Raw genomic sequence first — 18,605 nt, forward strand, 5'->3', positions numbered from 1 at the left:
GTTCTGGTCTCCCCAGTACAAGACAGACATGGAAATACTGGAGGGAGTCCAGCAAAGGGTCATGAAGATGATTAAGGGACTGGAGCATCACTCATACAAGGAAAAGCTGAGAGAGCTGGAACTAGAGAGAATAAACAAAGAGAAAAGAAGGCTCAGGGAGGTCTTCTCAATGTGTATAAATAGCTGATGGGAGAGTGAAAAGATGAATGGACAAAAATTCAAATGGACATAAATTCAAATACCAGACATTCCATTTAAGCATAAGAAAATACTTCAAAAAAACAAAACAACCAAAAAAACAATGAAGGTGGTCAAAGACTGCCTAAAGAGGTTGTGGAGTCAATCCTGAAAACATTCAAAGCCTGACCAGCGCTGAGAAACTGGCTCCAATTGACCCTGCTTTGGGCAGGGAGTTGGTCTAGACAATATTCTGTAATTTATAGGTGGAGGGAGCTTCACCCTACCCGACAGAGATACTAAAGACAGTTACAGCATCAAATGGATCTGCATTTCATCCTGGAAAGACAAGCAGGAGCAAACTCAAATGTGCCCAAGGAAATCACCAGGAAAAGTGCATCATGCCTCAGACCAACACCTGGAATAAGGCAATTCACTGTGTGTTAAAGCAGAACCACTCTTGATTGCAGTTACCAACAGCATATAAAAGAAGGGGGGGGGGGGGGGGGCGGAGAGCATGAATTTCACTGAAGTCTCCAATTATGACTGTAACTAATTATAACACATTATAGATTCTAACAAAACTTCCTTTAGCTTCACTGTGCATTATGCCTTGTGAAAAAGCACTGACCAGATTTGTCATTTGAAGGATGACAGAGCACTAACAAAATCCATACACGTTTGGAAAAAAAAAAGCAGCACAGCTAAAATATTTAAAAGGATACCATCAAATAAGACTTTATGTTTTGATCAGGAGCTCCGTCTGCTGATAGGTGGTACAGAAGAAAAATGGCAGTGCTCTTTCTCTTTAGAGCTCTGGGATAATAGTGTAATTGAGTCCCAGCTATACTGGGCACATGGCTTTAAAAATTCACTACACAGCACAATACAAGTGTTCTTGGCTCAGACACGATTCAGGACAAAACAGAAGCACATTCTAGGTCAGCCCAAAGGTGTACGTACAGCAGCCTGCAAAAGAGGTAGCTTTGTTTCACTTGTTCTGTAATGAGTTACTAAGCCTACACTTTCAGTCTTACAAATGTACTGTGACATCAACCTTGAGCCACCTTAAGTAGATACAAACTTGAATTTATTTTTTAAAGAAATCTAAACCAGAACTTTGTTTTCATCAGAATTCTTGCTTTTCTAGAGTTAAAATCAAACATTACAAAAATGCAAATACTTTTAGAGATAGTGCTGGAACTTTAATCCAATGGCCAGTTCTGACTGTAAAAGAAAAGTGGAAAACAACTCTATTACAAGACACTAAAAACACTAGCCAGAAAGTACAGCATGTTAAAATTTTACTGGTTTAGCCAATTTTCAGTGTAAAATAGACTTCTGATCAAACAAAATATTTAGTGCATATTTCAATACAAAAACATTTTAGAAATTTCAACTATTCCAAATATTCCTTTTTCCCCTACTATAATCCAAAAGCAAGAAGACAGCATCTGATACTGGGTATGTGCTCAGGTTGTTTTTTAGGTAATACATCAGAATTCAATGTTTCAGTGAAAATTCCAGTTGAATTTCTTTGGAAGAATAATACTCTCACAGAAATTTAAGGGTTGGTGTGTTGGTTTGGGCAAAGAGTGGGGAGGTCAGGGAATAGGAACAGGTGTACCCAACAGCTTTTCCAGGCACTGAAGGACTTGGCACCGTGCTCTAAATGTACAAAGAGAGAGTTACTAACTAGTATCTTGAAGAGAGTAGTTACAAAAGACTTTGTCAGCATTCAGAAATATGTATCTTTATGTTTTCTTCTTATATAGAAGAGAAGATACAAAACTTAAGGTCAATTGCAAAAGTGACACTCCAAAAAAATTCAGAGATTTGTATTGACAACTACTGATGAGGATCAGAGTTATGTCCTCATCTTCAATATAATCCTTTATCTGCAAATGTGTGCAATTATGAGTGAATGCCATTGTAAAACAAACCAACCAACCAACCAAAAAAAAAATCACAACAATATACTCCTTCTGGATAGGTCAGCACAATGTTCAATAATCTCAAAAAAAAAAAAAAAAAAAAAAAAAGAAGAAAGATTATAGATATATCCATATGATTTAGCCCCATTATTCAGGTAACTGCAACGACCCAAAATCTCCTCAAAAAAGTAACTATATTCATTAAAATAATACATTTACGGACAAGGGTTTTTATGCTCAATTTCTAATCTCTGTACATGGCAACTGGACAATTTCCAATGTGAAGATTGTTTGCTAAGGAAAAAAAAATTTTAAAACCCAACCCCAAAAGATTACTATTTTAGAAATACTAAAACCAGAAGACTACCATATGGTCTTTCAAGTCTTGTCCTTAGAAGCCTAGGTTACCTCATTGTCTGAGTAATTTCATTAACCTTCAAAACACAGATGGAAAACTAACATACCTCACCATTTTTCTCAGTGAGTGTTCTGGTATGATACAGCCTAGTGGCCGTGTAAGATTTTTTTCTAGTGACTTGCAAAAATTTATATATACTTTTTTCCCCCGACTCAACACCATTTTGGACAAAATTCAGTCAGAATAGTTTAAAGGCAGCTAATCCCCCTCTTCAGCATCAGTCCATGACCTCCTGCTTCAAATGCTGCTGGTCAGCATCTCAAACAGCTTACTGGCATGAATCTAATCTCCTTTCCACAACTATAGAATGGCTTAGGTTCCCCTCAACCTCCATCCTTACTCTTAGTAACACTGAAGAAATCAATTTAATACATAAATAATATTAAATCTAAAACCAGGTTTGTTCTCATTCTGGTCCACTGAAGCATATGCATTTCAGAAATATTAAAAATAATTACTGGGCACTGTCATTTTAAAGGACACATTCTTTCTTTCCATTAATCAGGGAGAAGTACTATTGTACAGCATACAAAACAGGAATCAGAAGAGTGCCACATTTTGCTCATTTCTTCTCTTTCTTTACATCTTAAGGTTTAATTATTTTTATTGCTGGTCACACCTCATGCAAGCAGTTAAAATTACTCGCAAAATTACACTTGTGCAATCCAATTAAGTTTAAAACCACCACACAGCAGTGGCAAACAAGTGATTTTTAGATCTGCTTTGTGCAAAACGTTGACCTTTCTTTACTAACGTACTGTCATGGTGTGGCAAACATTAGCCTTTTGGTCAGCAGAAGCATGACATGAAATTTTAAACATACACAGTAATTGGAACTTATTAACGGCTGTAACAACATGAACTGTTTCATTCTGCAAGAAATAAGATCACAAAATGCATGAACATTTTTAAATTTAGAGCATACTGTCTTTTCAGAATTTTATTAAATACTCAAATACCCAGCTGTCCTAGTAATCCAACTATTATATTAAAAAATGTCCAGTAAAAAATATTCTGTTTTCAGATATACAAAACCCTCAGAGATATTTAGAAAAAAATGCTATTACAGCATTTGTTCCTAGAAAGAGCACCCGCTCTTCACATTGCTGGAATAGAAAAAAAGGATTTCATTTGAAGCTTCCCCTACAGTGAATCTATCAGAAGACCAAGACCATGTAAGGGTTCTGATAAAAAGGTAAATGCTTTATATTTTTATGATCACAGAAGTTTTGACAGTATCTGCACATATCATTAATGTGATCAGATAGGCAGTAATGTCTTACTAAGGTATCTCAGCTGGGCACTGAAAAAAAAAAACTGAGGCACTTTTAACATCCATTAGATTTTGTCTGTTTGTGTAACAAAATCTGGACTCTGTTTTAGACTCATTGGGTCTTCTCTTAAAATTAACTAAATCTCACACCCATAAAACATGAACAAAAATGCATTATTCTGTAACATAAAAGAAAAAATAAAGTCTCTTTAAAATATTATTATAAAGTCCACCAGAAAATTTCAAACTTAGATGCACTTAACACCACCTTAGCTTTCAGAAGACTTCTTCCTCATTTATAATGGGACACCAACCAAATTTCTAGTGAAATAACAGAGAAAAAAAAAATCACCTGGCTCAAGGCCAGGTCAGTAATTTTCCTGATTATCTGTTCTAGATATGTGACTCCAGCTTGACCCTCACTAATACACTAGTCTATGAAACTGTCTGATTTCCTAATGGCACAGGAAAAAAAGTAAACCACACACAAGAATCAACACCGAAAGCTCTGTGTTAATTGCTCACCTAAGCATTTAATGTTTCAAAGACGCAAAGACCTCTAGAGATAGGATAAATATATATAAGTAAAGAAGTCATTGCATATGAATTCCAACTGGATGAGGAAAATAGCCAGCTAGACAGGAACTGTGTATGTCAGCAGCAGTGCTGCAATAGACATCCCTTTGGATTTCACACCATCAACGGCCATTACCAACATTAATAAAAGCCATCTGGCCTTGCATAGCTTTATATCTATATCTCATTGTTTGTTTCAACGGTATTTATCCATCCCTGGAGTTCTTCGTTCTGAGAGGTAATTTGGAAACTTTTAAAGGCCTGAGTAAAGAAAACAAACAGTAGGCAATTAATCATGGCATTAGTGCTTCCAAAGGTCACACTATTACTTTGAGCAATGATACCAATCTTTTTCACGCCTCGAATTTAATTCCAGCGGGGGTGGGGGGAGGTGGGCGGAGGAAATCCCTAATTTTACAGTCATAACTATTGGAAAGAAAAATCAATAAGAACGCAATTTTGTAGATAATTCCTTGACTAGTAACCCTGGAGATCTAAGCCTTGCATATTGGGTCTGGCTGGGATGGAGTTAATTTTCCCCATAGCAGCCCTCCCAGTCCTGTGCTTTGTACTGGTAACCAGAAAGGTGTTGATAACACATCAGTGTTTTGGCTACCGCTGAGCAGTGCTGCACAGCATCAACGCTGTGTCTCCAACATTTCCCCTGCTCATCAATAGGCTGGGGATGGGGAAGATCTTGGAAGGGGGCATAGCCAAAACAGCTGAACCAAACTGACCAAAGGGATATTCCATATCATAAGACATCCACTCAGCAATAAAAGCTAAGAAAAAGGAAGAAAGGAGAACTTTAGTTAGTTATGATGTTCATCTTCTGGAGCAACCACTACACATACTGAAGCCCTGCTTCCCAGGAAGTGGCTGGACATCGCCTGATGATGGGAAGTACCAAATAAAACTTTTGTTTTCCTTTTGCTCCTACGTGCAGCCTTTGCTTTTGCTTTTATTAAACTGCCTTTATCTTGACCCACTAGCTTTTTTTCCATCTCATTTTCTCCCTGACTGTCTTTTCGAGGAGAAGAGTGATAGAGTAGCTTGGTGGCACCTGGTATCCAGCCAAGGTCAACCCACCACACCTTGCTTTCAAATAATGTCCTAGGATCATCATGTTCAGAAGTAACCATCAAAACCTGACTGCCAAAAAATAAAACTGCATTAGTGTATAACAATTTGGACCAAGTAGCCCTACTGAAATGCAAGACGTGTTTCAAGAAACCTGTGAGAAAGTAAGAATGTTTTCATTTCCCTCTACAGTGACAAGGAATTCAAACAAAGCCATCACAGGACACCTATTAATTAGCTTATCTGGATGCAATGGCTTACTCCTGGCTTCACCTCCTCTGTTGCAACTCAAAGAGTGCAAACTCATGGGGTCTTGGAGGAGACTGAGAGACAAGGAGCTTGCCTGTAGCGTGCCAGTAACAGCCCTTAGCTGAGAATGGGCGTCTCTAAGTCACGTGTATTTGTAGATCTGTATTTTGCATATAATATTATTGGAGAATGAATAAACTCAACGAACCACCACCACATTTTACTTGACCATGAGCAGGCTTTATTACTATTATTATTATTATTATTAAATAAAGTAGCTGTAGCTGATATGTTTAATGCCAAACAGTACTGCCTTTGGGTAAACTATTCTCAAAGATATGCCAAAATCAGATCCCCAAAGGGGTTTCATCTAATGTCTGGAATCCAAACGGATTTAAACAGAAGCTAAACATTGCTCAAAAGGAATGACTCAAGCCATGTGCAGAAGACAGAAGTTCACGCCTCTGAAGAATCATCAGGTCCAGATAGGGTTTTCTGGAACACAGCTTTAGCTGAGGCATCAGAGAAGGACAGAAGCTCCTAACACACACAAGTATCACGGACAACTCAAGTCTCCATCTTTAAGCATTTAAATACCTCTGCAAATATGAATACCAGAGTTTAATTCTGTTGATGAAGCTTAAGCTCTTCAGCCTTGTTTCAAAGGTGAATTCAGGCACTAATTTTTTTTTTTAAATGTTTACCTGTCATTCAATTTTGACTAAATCATCCATCAAAGGGTCATTCCATATTATCCCTTCCATTCAGCATATATATATGTTTTTTACAGGAAAAATGAAAGAGGTGTCGTTCTGCTATTAATTTTAATGTTGTCTCTATTATGCGTATTGAATTAGTTAAACAGCAGTAGGATACCTGATTTGGAATTAAATTAATTTCATTCTGACAGTCAAGAAATAATAATCAGTAGTAGTTTTAACATTTTCTCAATTATAAAACCTTATCATTTAATGGATAAAATTTCCATAAACTTTAGTGAATACATTGTGGTAGCCTATTATGCACTATGTTATTTGGCTACTGTTATTAAACAATAATAGCATTCATTTTATTACAATCAAAATTTTAAAAGGAGCTTTAAATATAAAGGGAGAGGGATAAGGCAGAGAAGATAAATTATGCAACTGAAATGAACGGTTGTTTTTCTCTTTGTATCTTAAGTGCAAATTCTTCTTCACTGTGTTTCCCAGACACCATATGTTTCCAAAACAAGTTATCACCAAACATAACAGAGGAGATAAGAACTTCTAATAGGAGTTAAACCTGCCAACTTGCAGAATGGCCTAAGCTTTCTCAAATAGGAAAACATGATAATACAGAGTTGTTAATAAATTGAAGAAAGAAATGGGTATCACCTCAGATGATGCAATACACCATTTTAGGGATTTTCATTAAAATCATAGATGGCTCATTACTTTACAAAGTTCCTGCACACTTGCTTTAAGAAGTCCAAACCACATTTGGGCATTTAGTAGCAGGCTTCATAACACTTAGGATAGGCTTGAGAGGGGTTTTAATTATTTTTTTAAAGCCTAATATTAAAGCCAGAAAAATGGGTCACACCTGCTGAGGGCCTCATTCCATTTGCAATTACATTATCAGTTAAAGTTTGGAAAAATAAAAACTATCAGAATTGGACCTACCTGGACCAGTACCCTCTCTGCAGAATTTTAGGAGGAGGTAAAAGAAACCAAAATTTATTCATGTGTATGACAATATGCCATGACAAAAGAGCTCCCCTCATCTCCAGAGAGGCTTATATCAGTTCCAAAATGCTAACCATTTACCGTGACTTCTATTATTTCTTATTTGAAGAGCAATGTACCATTTTTAACCTGGCTATACTATTGAGTTTAATGATAGCACTGTGTTTACTTAGAAAATGAGTTCATCTTCTTGCTTTTCCCCCCTCTCCATAGTATGTAAGGAGAAGAAAAAAAAAATATTTAGTTTAGTCTAATAACTAACAGTGGGAAAACAAGTTATCAGAAAAGCATCTAAATTTTTTTGGTGGGTTATACATCTATTGTTGAAAAAGATCTATGTTATAAGAATATGGATTGGACAGGAAGCATCAAGTTCATTTATAGACTCCTGCTTATAGATTCCTGCTATCTTATCCACCCATGTCAAACAAGTTGATATATGTAGAGGAGTTTCTCGAACAACAGGGCCACAAAATATTGTGGGAATATATGGACAATCCAGGGTTTGTAAACAGCATGTCCTTGGTACACTGCAACAAGTAAGAAGATATGAGCTAAAGCAAAAATGTGCTAACTGCAAGTAGAAACTAGGATAGATGTGTTCTTTGTTTTATATATCCAATCACTAATTGAGAATAAGCGCGTGGACAGTATAGCTTAAACCAATGAAAAGTGTTACAGGTGCCGTCACTGTCTGGAGAGAGGCGCGTGGACAGTGTATTAGGGCCAATGAAATTATGGCTTGTGCCGCGTGAACCCTGCTTGTACTATAAGTATATCCAGACTCGGGAATAAAGTTCGAAGCATTCACTATACTCCTATGGAGACTGTGTCTGTTTTCCAAAGTTCTCCTCTTCCCTGGTGGTCCGAGCGATCTGGTCACCCTGTTCAACAGATATAGACAATATTCTCCGTAATAAATATATTAAGAAACATCACTCTCTCTGTGAAATTGTTTATATGATCTATTTGGATCACATCTCTAACAGATTACATCTTTTTCAAACAAGAAATCCTTAGCAAATCTGAGATATGATGTCTTTTCTGCCCTTCCCCAGTCTTCCTTGTCCTTCCCTTTCATTCAAAACAATTCCCTCCTTTCTGTAGCCTAAATAATTTATTTCACACATGGAACATTTGTTACTTCCAAGTACCTTTTCAGATAATTTTATAGCTATCAGTAGACTAAAAAGTGCTTCTGTTGTTCCCTTGGCAGTTCTATTAGATTAAATCCATTAGCACACTCACATATACACACATTAAATTTTGAGCTCTTTCTTTTCATAATATGTGACTCTATTAAGATGTTATTCTTTCTTGTTGCCCATACAGATTCTATAAATTTGGATATCTTAGTTTTCCTTAGCTTAGTTTTTAAATCTTCTTTTTTATTTTACTACTACATTAACTCATCATAGGTTCTATATTCCTGACCCTGCTGCCTCAACATACTTAATTACATTAGAGGCAACCATCTCCGCTCCTGCTCAATATTCTGAACAGCTTCACTGAGTTTTAAATGCACAAAATGGTCGTTGCCACACATTTCTGGCTTCTGCAGTTGCAACCTTGTGCTTTGTTACTAAAAATAGAGCTGCTTCCAACTACCTGAGCTGGAAAGCTAATTACAGAGCTGGTAAACAGTGCTCCTCCCCATTAAGCAAATGGCAGAATAAGGAGCCTGCTAATGCACGAGGGCACACATGGTCCTGTGGGTCTTTGAAATCTATCAAGTGTCATTTATTTAATCATTTGTGGCTGTTTGCTTCATGGATAAATTACTATTTAAGTAAATAACTGTTTGACTGTTGGATCAACAAATCAGGGAGAAAAAGAACAATCAGCCCATGTTAGGAAAAGGTATTCTAGCCTAATTCTCAGCTTGCGCGTACCAGAATAATTTCACTGAAGTAAATAGCATATTGTTGATTTAGGCTATGTAAAAGTCTAGTTCTCTTATTTCCTGCAGAAGAGGGGTTATTAGAGAACCGACTGTTTGCAGCAGCTCAAAGACTTTTTTGAAAGTTATTTCTGTCACATACAGGCAGGAACAAACAACTGCCACTGTAAGAAAGCACCTTCTTCCCTTAAAAGTACTCTCAGCCATGTCTGCCGTACAGCAGCACGTTGCCTGGAAGACATTCCCTGCTGAAAGATCTTAAGGTAGAAGTGCCCCCAGAGTACAGATGCTCCTTGTATGTGTCAATGAAACACTGGTTTCCCTGACCGGTGATGCTGATTCTTCCCACGTAGCCCAGTATAAGCTTTGCTGGCAACAAGGTTTCAGGCATCGTTCAGTCAGTAACACTCATTTTCAGCCATTACTGAGGCAACAATATACAGATAATTCATACGTGACTGTTAAAATCACTGTGATACAGCGTCAGGCGCAAAGCAAAACTGTAAAATACCCATTACGTTTGTTCATCCAAGACACTTTCTGGGGCCAAGAGGGAATATAGCCGCCTGGAATTACAGGTTTTTTATTTGAATGCAGAATATAGAATAAAATAATTAGGTAGAAAACCACCAGAAAGGCCAATTTTAAAAAGCATTTCTATTTCACTTTCCTAACCCTCCAAAACATAAAGACAAATAAATAAAACTTCCAAGACTGTACTCAGCATGTGTGGTGGAGGAAAAGAGTACGCTAGTGAGCATAAACTATTTTCTTGTTATATCATGTTTCTGTCATGTAACAGGTATATAGTACATACAGTGCAAACAGGGACAGAACTGCCATCTGAGGTTAAATACATTATTTACACAGCTCCCTCTTCTGTCTCCCATCTTCATGAAAAGGAAAGTCAGGCTGTCCTCAGCCAAGCAAACTACCTCCTGTTGTCAAGGAAAAGCAGTTTGCCAATTTTTAGAAAAAATGTTTGGGAAAAAAGAAGATAAGATGGAAAACTATGGACAAAGATGGAAATGTATAGTATAAGGAAGAAGAAAATGTAAGAAGGAGCCAAAAATAGAGGCAAAGAAAAGAATGAGGAAATCAGACTACAGAAAATCAATAGTATTTCAAGCTCTGCGTATTCCAAAGAGTGGAAACAGAAAGAATCCTCTGGCAATAACAGCGATGTGAAAAGAGAAATAGAGTATCAGCCTTCTCATCTTAAACAGAAGAAATACAGAGAGTTTAAATCTGCATACCACAAGACAGTCCCACACCATCACACCTAAGTCAGGTCTGAAGAAGGCAATTCATGCACTAGGATTTGCACAGTTGTCATTTTAGCATAGTGGTTCACCAGAACTGACACATCGTGTTTCCATGGTATTCTGTGTATAGAGGCACTAGAGTGCCTCTGGAGAAAGTCATGCGCATTCTTCACATTTAAAACCTACATGAGCATGTCTGTATATATGCATGTGTGAGTGTGTACACACCTGCGGGGGGTTGGACGGTGATGAAGGAACGTGTGTGTTTGATGGAATTCAGTGCATAAGCAACATTAGAAGTCAATTAAATCCTGACTTGCAATCACTGATCAATCTTCCTGTGTTTTCAGACCTTTCTGACCTAAATTACCACAAAGACAATAAACAACATATTTGTAAGTTAGATCCTACTTATTATAGTAGGACAAATGGCTTTCAAACGATAGTATATTCCAGAAAACAATCCACAAACAAAGCATATGAAGAAAACATAAGCAATATTTTCCCTGCAACTTGCTATTTCTCCCAACATTAGTTCTCACCTTCAGGCAGAGATGTGATAACCTTTAACCCTGGGAGCCATTTCTAATTTATTCATTCAGATTTCAAATACACAACATCGACAGCCACTTTCCTCATGTTCTACACTGACCAACTTACGCATTTAAACTATTCACAAGTATTTTTACATGGTCTGCTTGTGTTGAGTTTAACTTGCCAAATTGATAAAGCAAGTAACGTGTGTCTCCACCTTTCTGTTAAGCTAGTATAAAGTTTCCAATCCCCTTGCCAAAAAAACTATGAGAAAGAAAGGAAGGAGGGTAAAAATGTGGAATGTGAGGACACTGTTGAAAATAAGTTGCTTAATTCTTTTAAATATAGGTTGGCTCTACTGGATCTGCCCTGAGAAATCATGGAAAAGGCACTTTCAAACTCACCCTCCTTAATGAATGACGCAACTTTGTGAACTTTACATTATTCACACCAAAAAATTACATATTTCACCACACAGGTATCACTAAAACTTCAACCTTTCTAATGAGTAGATCAGCCCATGCCAAGACACCAGAACCAGAATGAGATTAATGGAATAAATTTAAGGATATATTAAACAGGAGGGAAGGGGAATAACTAAGCATTAACACATTCCCTCATTCAGTAATTGTCTGAATCAGGGGCATTGATTAAAGAAGCACACATGTGAATGTACAATACTGAAGCATATGAAAAACAACTTTATCCCATGATGGACTGAAAGTACAGCAGTTTGCTGTATTATAGTACAACCAATTTCAAAGGAGTTCATAACCACAGTTAACTATCTGCTTATGCCTCAAAACCCCAGCAACCAGCCATACTAGGCTCCCTTAATCTGCCGAAAATTCATTGGAAGCACTTTCTGACTACTGACCAAGTTTCACACAACACAGATATTTAATTTTAAAAGCCCTCAGATGATGAAACATTCAAGTCTTTCTTGACAATTCAATAGCTAAAAATCAGCTACAGAACGGTCTCCACAGCACAGGGAGCCTGCAGGTAAGAACACAGGGTAAATACAGGGTCCATTGCCTTACCTCAGCTATGTGCGGCATTGGGTTAAATCCACAGAGGTTGCACACAACCTTCTTGCACTCTGTACACGTATTAAAGTTGGGGGGATCCTTAGAACCAATATTTAGACCAGTTTTACATAGGGGACAAGACACTTTAGGCTGGCTGGCTTTCTCTGGTTCCATCAGCCCAGCAGGTTTCTTAGTTTCAGCAGCTTGAGGCTTGCTATCTTTAGCCAAACCAGGTTTCTTTTCTAAATCAGATCCTTTAGTCGTTAAAACACTATCCGCTTTTGATGGCTCTGATTTTTCAGTCATAAGAGGGCTGGTTTCTTTCTTTACAGGAGCAGCTTTTGGAAGAGGCTGAGCCTGAACAGCCTCTTTGGGGACTGCGTGAGAAGCCGGAGGCTGTGATGGAGGCTGGGGCTGCTTCACTGGAGGACCAGGTGGAGCAGGGGCTGATGTCTGAGACCCTGGCTGACCCGCCGTGGAAATTAAATTCGAGGCCTGGCTGAAGATTGAAGCTCCAAATCCAAAGAGTTTCCCAGTAACTGTTTCTTGTGGTGTTGTAGGCTGAGGCTTAGGGGCATCAGTGATGCCTCCCAGATTAAGGCTGAAACGCCTTGATTGCTCAGGAGTTTTCTGAGGTGGCTGGGGTTGAGGTGCCAGTTGGGCTGGCGCTGGCTTGGGACCTGCCCCTGCTTGTGGGCCCTTGGGAGCTGGTTTGGTATCAGGCTTTGGGGCCGGTTTTGTTTGTAACTTCTTAGGATCATCTTTTGTTTGTGTTGGCTCAACAGGCTTTTGAGTTTTAGCATCTGGTCTGGCCCCAGGCTGAGACACAAGCTTGGGATCTGACTTCTGCCGAGACACTTGTGAAAGGGGTTTGGAATCTGGTTTATCCCCAGCTGGACGTGTGTCCTGTGACAGCTTGGCAAGCTCTGGCTTTGGAGACTCTGTCGCTTTCTGTTGCGTTGGTGGAGGTTTGGGACCTGTCGAATCCTGTTTCGGCCCTGGTGCTGCAGAGGTAGGCACAGTGTCCATTGTAGGCTTTTGTATACTGGGTTGTTTTTGCTTATCTTCAGCCTGTGTTGGCTTGGCCTGATAAGACTTTGGAGTAGTATCTACTTGCTGGGAGACCTCAGTAGGCTCAGCGCGGGGTTGTTTTGATTTTACAGGAGGAGACCCAGGCAAGGACGGTTGTTTTTTCTGTGGCAGGGTTTTTTTCGATTCTGCTAGCTGCGCAGGATCAGGTTTTGGAGAAGCATCTTTCTTTTGAACTGGCTGTGGCTGGGGAGATGGTTTAGCTGTTGAAGGTGGAATGGGTGTCTTCTGTTTGGGTGGAGGTGGCTGTGGCCCGGGACCAGGACCTGCTGCTAGGTCACCACCCAACGCTCTTTGCATCTGGCAGTTTAAACAGAGCCATTCCTTAATCTGCAGAAAAAAAAAAAAAATTAAGAAGTATTATAATTAAGATAAGACAAAGTTAATAAAATCAACATAATGATAGGCTATTCTAGTGTACGGCTTGTTGCAATATTTCAGGCTTCTGTGTAAAAAGGGAAAAATACTACCACTAATACTGTTTTGTGGTTAACGTGCCCAACTGATTTTTTCGTTCTTCTCCACATTCCTGTGATTCGAGCTATTGCTAAGCCCATGCTTCTAATGACTTCACATTCAGTTTGCACACAGCTGAATATTGGAGGATAAAACCCAGCAGAATGAAAAAATGCATTGGAATTTCATGGGACCCAGCAGTGATTCATCTATAGTAATGATTTGCCAGAAAAGAGAAAAAAAGACAAATACTGCTAAAATAGTTTGACACACGAAGTCTGCTGACAGAAAACAATAATCAGAATTAAAACACAGTAAATGCATAATTACCTTTAAGCATACATCTATCAAGCTCTTTGTACAGTTTATGGATTTGGTAATGGTTTATATTAGAGGGCACGAGTATTGGCAGTACACATGTATCCAATGAATTAGGCGCAGAGATGTGTTAATGGACACCGTATATTACACAGACTCATGCTTTACCACCAATTTGAGGGCAAATCTTCATTTGGAAGCAGTGAGGAGCTTTGCCTAATCCCTGATGGCATTTTAAGAGACATAATTAGGTCTCCCCAAATTCTTTTGTGATTAAAAGAAGCTCCCAGGGTAATTACTATATGCCTGTATAAAATGGGTCCCTCTTTTCAACACAGAGGAGAAGGAATAAGGCAAATAACGTATTGACCCATGCCTCTCATCAATTTTAGTATCTCACAACTTTAAAACATTTTTTCTCCTTCCCAAGAAGTTATTACATGAGAGGGAAACTGTATTTTCTAAGAAGACAGAAAAACCCAATAGTCCTAAGTGGTCATACCTGCCTTTGCTTCTGTAAAGCCTCAAAGTCTGAGGAAGGATCAAACAGGCTAAAGCAACACGTGGTCAGGAAGGATCACGTGCTATTTTCCACATATTACATCGCTAGCAGAAACATTATAGGCAGCAAAAAATGCCATTTAATAGGGCACAGAGTCCTATGGCCTACACCTGCAAGTAGATACTTAAGCAGGTCATCTGTGGCTCTACTTCTATTCTTTAGTCTGCGTGTGAAACGCTGGGTACCAGCTACGGCATTTGCATGCAGCACTGCAACAGGAGGGAAACTGCAATTAGGAGAACACAGAATATAAGACTCAGATCTTTTCCCTCAAGGGTGAAGATTTCTGGATCCTGTTTCTCACCTGGATCTGGAATCTCTACCATACACCACAGGATGAATCCAGAGGTACTACACGCAAAGAAAGACTTTCTCTACATAATATCAGAGCTCACTGGAAGTAAATCACAGAATGGCAAGGGTTGGAAGGAACCTTGGGAGATCATCTAGTCCAACCCCCCTGCTAAAGCAGGCTCTCCTAGAGCATGTTACGCAGGACTTCGTCCAGGTGGGCTTTGAATATCTCCAGAGAAGGAGACTCCACAACCCCCCTGGGCAGCCTGTTCCAGTGCTCTGTCACCCCCAAAGTAAAGAAGTTTTTCCTCATATACAACTGAAACCTCTTATGTTTCAGTTTGTACCCATTGCCCCTCGTCCTGTTGCTAGGCACCACTGCAAAGAGTCTGACTCCATCCTCATGACTTAAGATGTCAGAAAGAATTCTGATGTCATGGACTGAAGCAATGAATTCATTATTTTTGTGTGCTTTGCCAGCTTTGTATGTTTCCCAGCAGCAACAATTAAAAGAACAGTTGGACATAGTTCCCTAAAAGAGTTATTCCAATTATTCTGATAAACATGGTATATACACACTCTGGAATATGAGCTCGCTATCACTAACAGCTTCACAAAGAGATGCCTGATTTTGGCCCCAGCTGTAAGTTCACAGTAGTCAAGTTACCATTCATCATAATGCTGCTGCTTTTATCTTCCATTTTCAGTGCCATTTTTTTTAGATTGTTTAAACAACGCTCCAATCTACTTGCAACCCATATAGCAAGTGGCTGTTAAAAAGTGAAACCAACTGAAACAAAACCGGAACATGTGTTTAAGCTCTGCTTTGAATTATTAAAGGAATTAAGTTTACAACTGCACAGAGGACCTGAGCAAAGATTCCATTTAGCTTAACTCCCACACTGACTGGTGATCAGTTCCCCTACAAGTGCCCTGTCCAAGGGATAATTACTTGCAGTAAGTCAGTCTTAATTATGGCACCTGATTTTAGATCTTAATAATCTAATTTTATTAGATACATATTAATACCATTTCTGAATAAATTCTTAAGGGTTTTCTAGAAGTTTTAGGTTTAATCAAAGACCAGACTTAAGCCACATACTCTGAACATCCACTTCAGCTGTCACAGCTGTCTGGCTTTGGCAAAGCAATTAAGATCTCTCATATTGGAGAGGTGGGCTCTCCTCTACAGTGGAGCAAGTTACGATCCCGTGAGGAGCTTTTTAATGGGCCTAAAGGAGGAACATCTTTCCCCACTAACCACAGAACCATCACAGAGATTTGGACAATGCACTTTTCATAGTGATTCACTCCTCCTGCTTCTTTCTGACACCTCCACTTGCCTCTTTCAATTTATTTTTTTTTATTTTTTTTTAAATGAAAGCACTGTACTCTAAAGCAAGACGATGATATGAAACCATGGCAGTAATAGGTGGCTACCTGCTCTCATTCAGCTTCCAGGAAACCTAATTTTAAGTCACTATGACACCTTTAAGGCTCCCAACAAAGGAGCTGTAGGGTTGGGTCGGGCTACAGAATAAGTATTCTGAATAATTCTTATGTTTAAATTGTCCAGATTCCAATTGCATTTATAAGCATTTAAGTTTGTCTTCAGCATGAAAGCTGGTCCAGTCTGACTCTAGTACCTAATTTAAGTCCAAACAAAAGTTAAATCTGTACTACAGTTTTCAACACAATCTGGTGCAGAAGACAAAACCTTGACTATCAACTGTTATTTTTCCTTATCTTAAAAAAAAAATAATTATACGCATATATACACACATGCACACTCTTGTTATTAAACTGAAGCATTTCAAATTCAAAATGAATTTGCTACTCCTACAGCTGGACTTCAAAATGGAAAATGTAAGAAGTTTTACTTCGCTGTATTATTTTTTAAGTCTTTCTGGTTTAGACATAAAATTCCTCCCATGCATTTTAGTGGGAGGAATTAAGTGCCTACCCCTCAAGTCATTATAACTTACACACATCATCTTCAAACAAATACAAAACTGCACAAACTGTAGTTCTGTGACTGCAACTGCCGGAGTGCAAAATGAAGTGCACTACATGACGCAGTTTTGTATCAAACACCGCCCTGTTCGTTCTACTGCAATTACAGAGACTTTCCACAAACTTTAACAGGAGCAGGCTTCTGTTAAATACAGATGCTCTTACATGTTATTACAGATGAAGTAAAACTTACTGCTGCTGTAGATATGTAAAATACTAATCTTTGTCTATCCTTAAAGGTCCTCCTGGACAGCAATTCTGTGATTTTCTAGTTTCTTTCTCCACATTTCTCGTATCTCTACCTAGAATTAAAACACAAAAGTTTCCAGGGCAACAGCTGAGCTTTTGCAGTTCCTCTCTAACTGTAAAGGAGATACTTCTTAGATGCTGAGGATCCCAAGCTGTATATTTTTACACTGGTAGATGGGGGTGGGGGCTGGGTCTTGTTTCTAGAAGTCACCCCTCTGATTTTCTTCATCCTGAGGCCCATGCCTTCAACTGTCATACTAGGACTGTAAATTTGACAGATTTCATGCAGCATTTTTGTTTAGATTTCAACTACTGAACACAGAAAGTGCTATCTTGCTTTCTAACTCACTGATGTAGAAACTATATGTCCTCATAACAACAAACAAGTAATTAAAACATATTTTATGTATTCATCAGCCATAACATCTTAGAAAAGCTTCATAAAGACTCTACCAGCTGGGAGCACCAAATGAATTTATTCACAGCATTTTAGTAAAAACATCCATGGAGAATTACGTTGAAGAAAATTATAGCACCACATTCCATAGCTCACCTTTATTCATTCATAATCTAACAGTTGATTCCAATAACAAATATGAGCTACACTTCAGTTCTCCTTGTCCTAAACAAAGCCAACACAACTGAAGGCAATCTGGAGTCTATTCCTTCCTGCAAAACTGTTCTGATTTGTTCTAACTACACAAACCCATCAAAAGCAATAGGAAAACTGTCAGAAAGTGAGTGCATCGACGCAATTTCTATTCCTGCAGATGATGTAGGGGAGGAAGAGAGTCCAGCTTGATTCTGAGATTCCAGATGTACTGTGAGAAAGAAATTTGGACTTGCAGATTGAACATATTCCATATAAAGATTACTGGCACACAATATGAATGAAGCTCTCAGAAGCCATTTTAACAGTCTTTTTGCAGAACAGAGCCACATTCTAAGGCAATGGGTTTCATTCTCATTTAGACCAGTCATTTGGTACTATAAAAAGGAACTTTAAGATACGCAGAAAATAATAACATCCCTTTCCATCGTCACAGAAATGTAAAGATTTATAGAGCCTTTACATTGCCACAGATATGTAAATGGACTTTGCTGACATTGCTCAGCACTGCCCCAAAGCTTTATCAACAAAATCAGTTTCTAGTCTGAAAACCCATCAGCTTATTTGGTTGCTGGCAATTTGAGAAAGGAGTGAGGAATCCAGATTCGGCTCTTAGCAGACATTTCTGCCAAGATGATGAGAGAAACATGAAAAATAAAGCACTTGAGCCCATGATTTTATGCAGCTTCATGTAGGGTGGTAGAATACTGTAAGAAAGAAACTAGATCAGAAAATCCTGTTATGAACAAAAAAGATCAACTTCTATCACAGAACAAACTGAATTAGTATGTCGACACACAACTGAAAAGGTCTTCTAAACAAGCCTGGGCAATACTAGAGACAAAGTTTT

General features: G+C 38.5%; 1 protein-coding gene across 1 annotated transcript in view; it reads right to left on the reverse strand.

Moving 5' to 3' along the window:
- PCLO (piccolo presynaptic cytomatrix protein) overlaps window positions 1-18,605 on the reverse strand; it is a gene marked incomplete at its 5' end in the record, with an annotated part of 372,092 nt that overhangs the window by 339,918 nt on the left and 13,569 nt on the right. Inside the window, one exon of the mRNA XM_035901092.1 lies at window positions 12,177-13,583. Within this exon, the coding sequence (XP_035756985.1) occupies window positions 12,177-13,583 (1,407 nt within the window). The remainder of the gene's footprint in view (window positions 1-12,176; window positions 13,584-18,605) is intronic.

Source organism: Egretta garzetta, unplaced genomic scaffold (genome assembly GCF_000687185.1).
Source record: "Egretta garzetta isolate BGI_Z169 unplaced genomic scaffold, ASM68718v1 scaffold148, whole genome shotgun sequence".
NCBI lineage: Eukaryota > Metazoa > Chordata > Aves > Pelecaniformes > Ardeidae > Egretta > Egretta garzetta.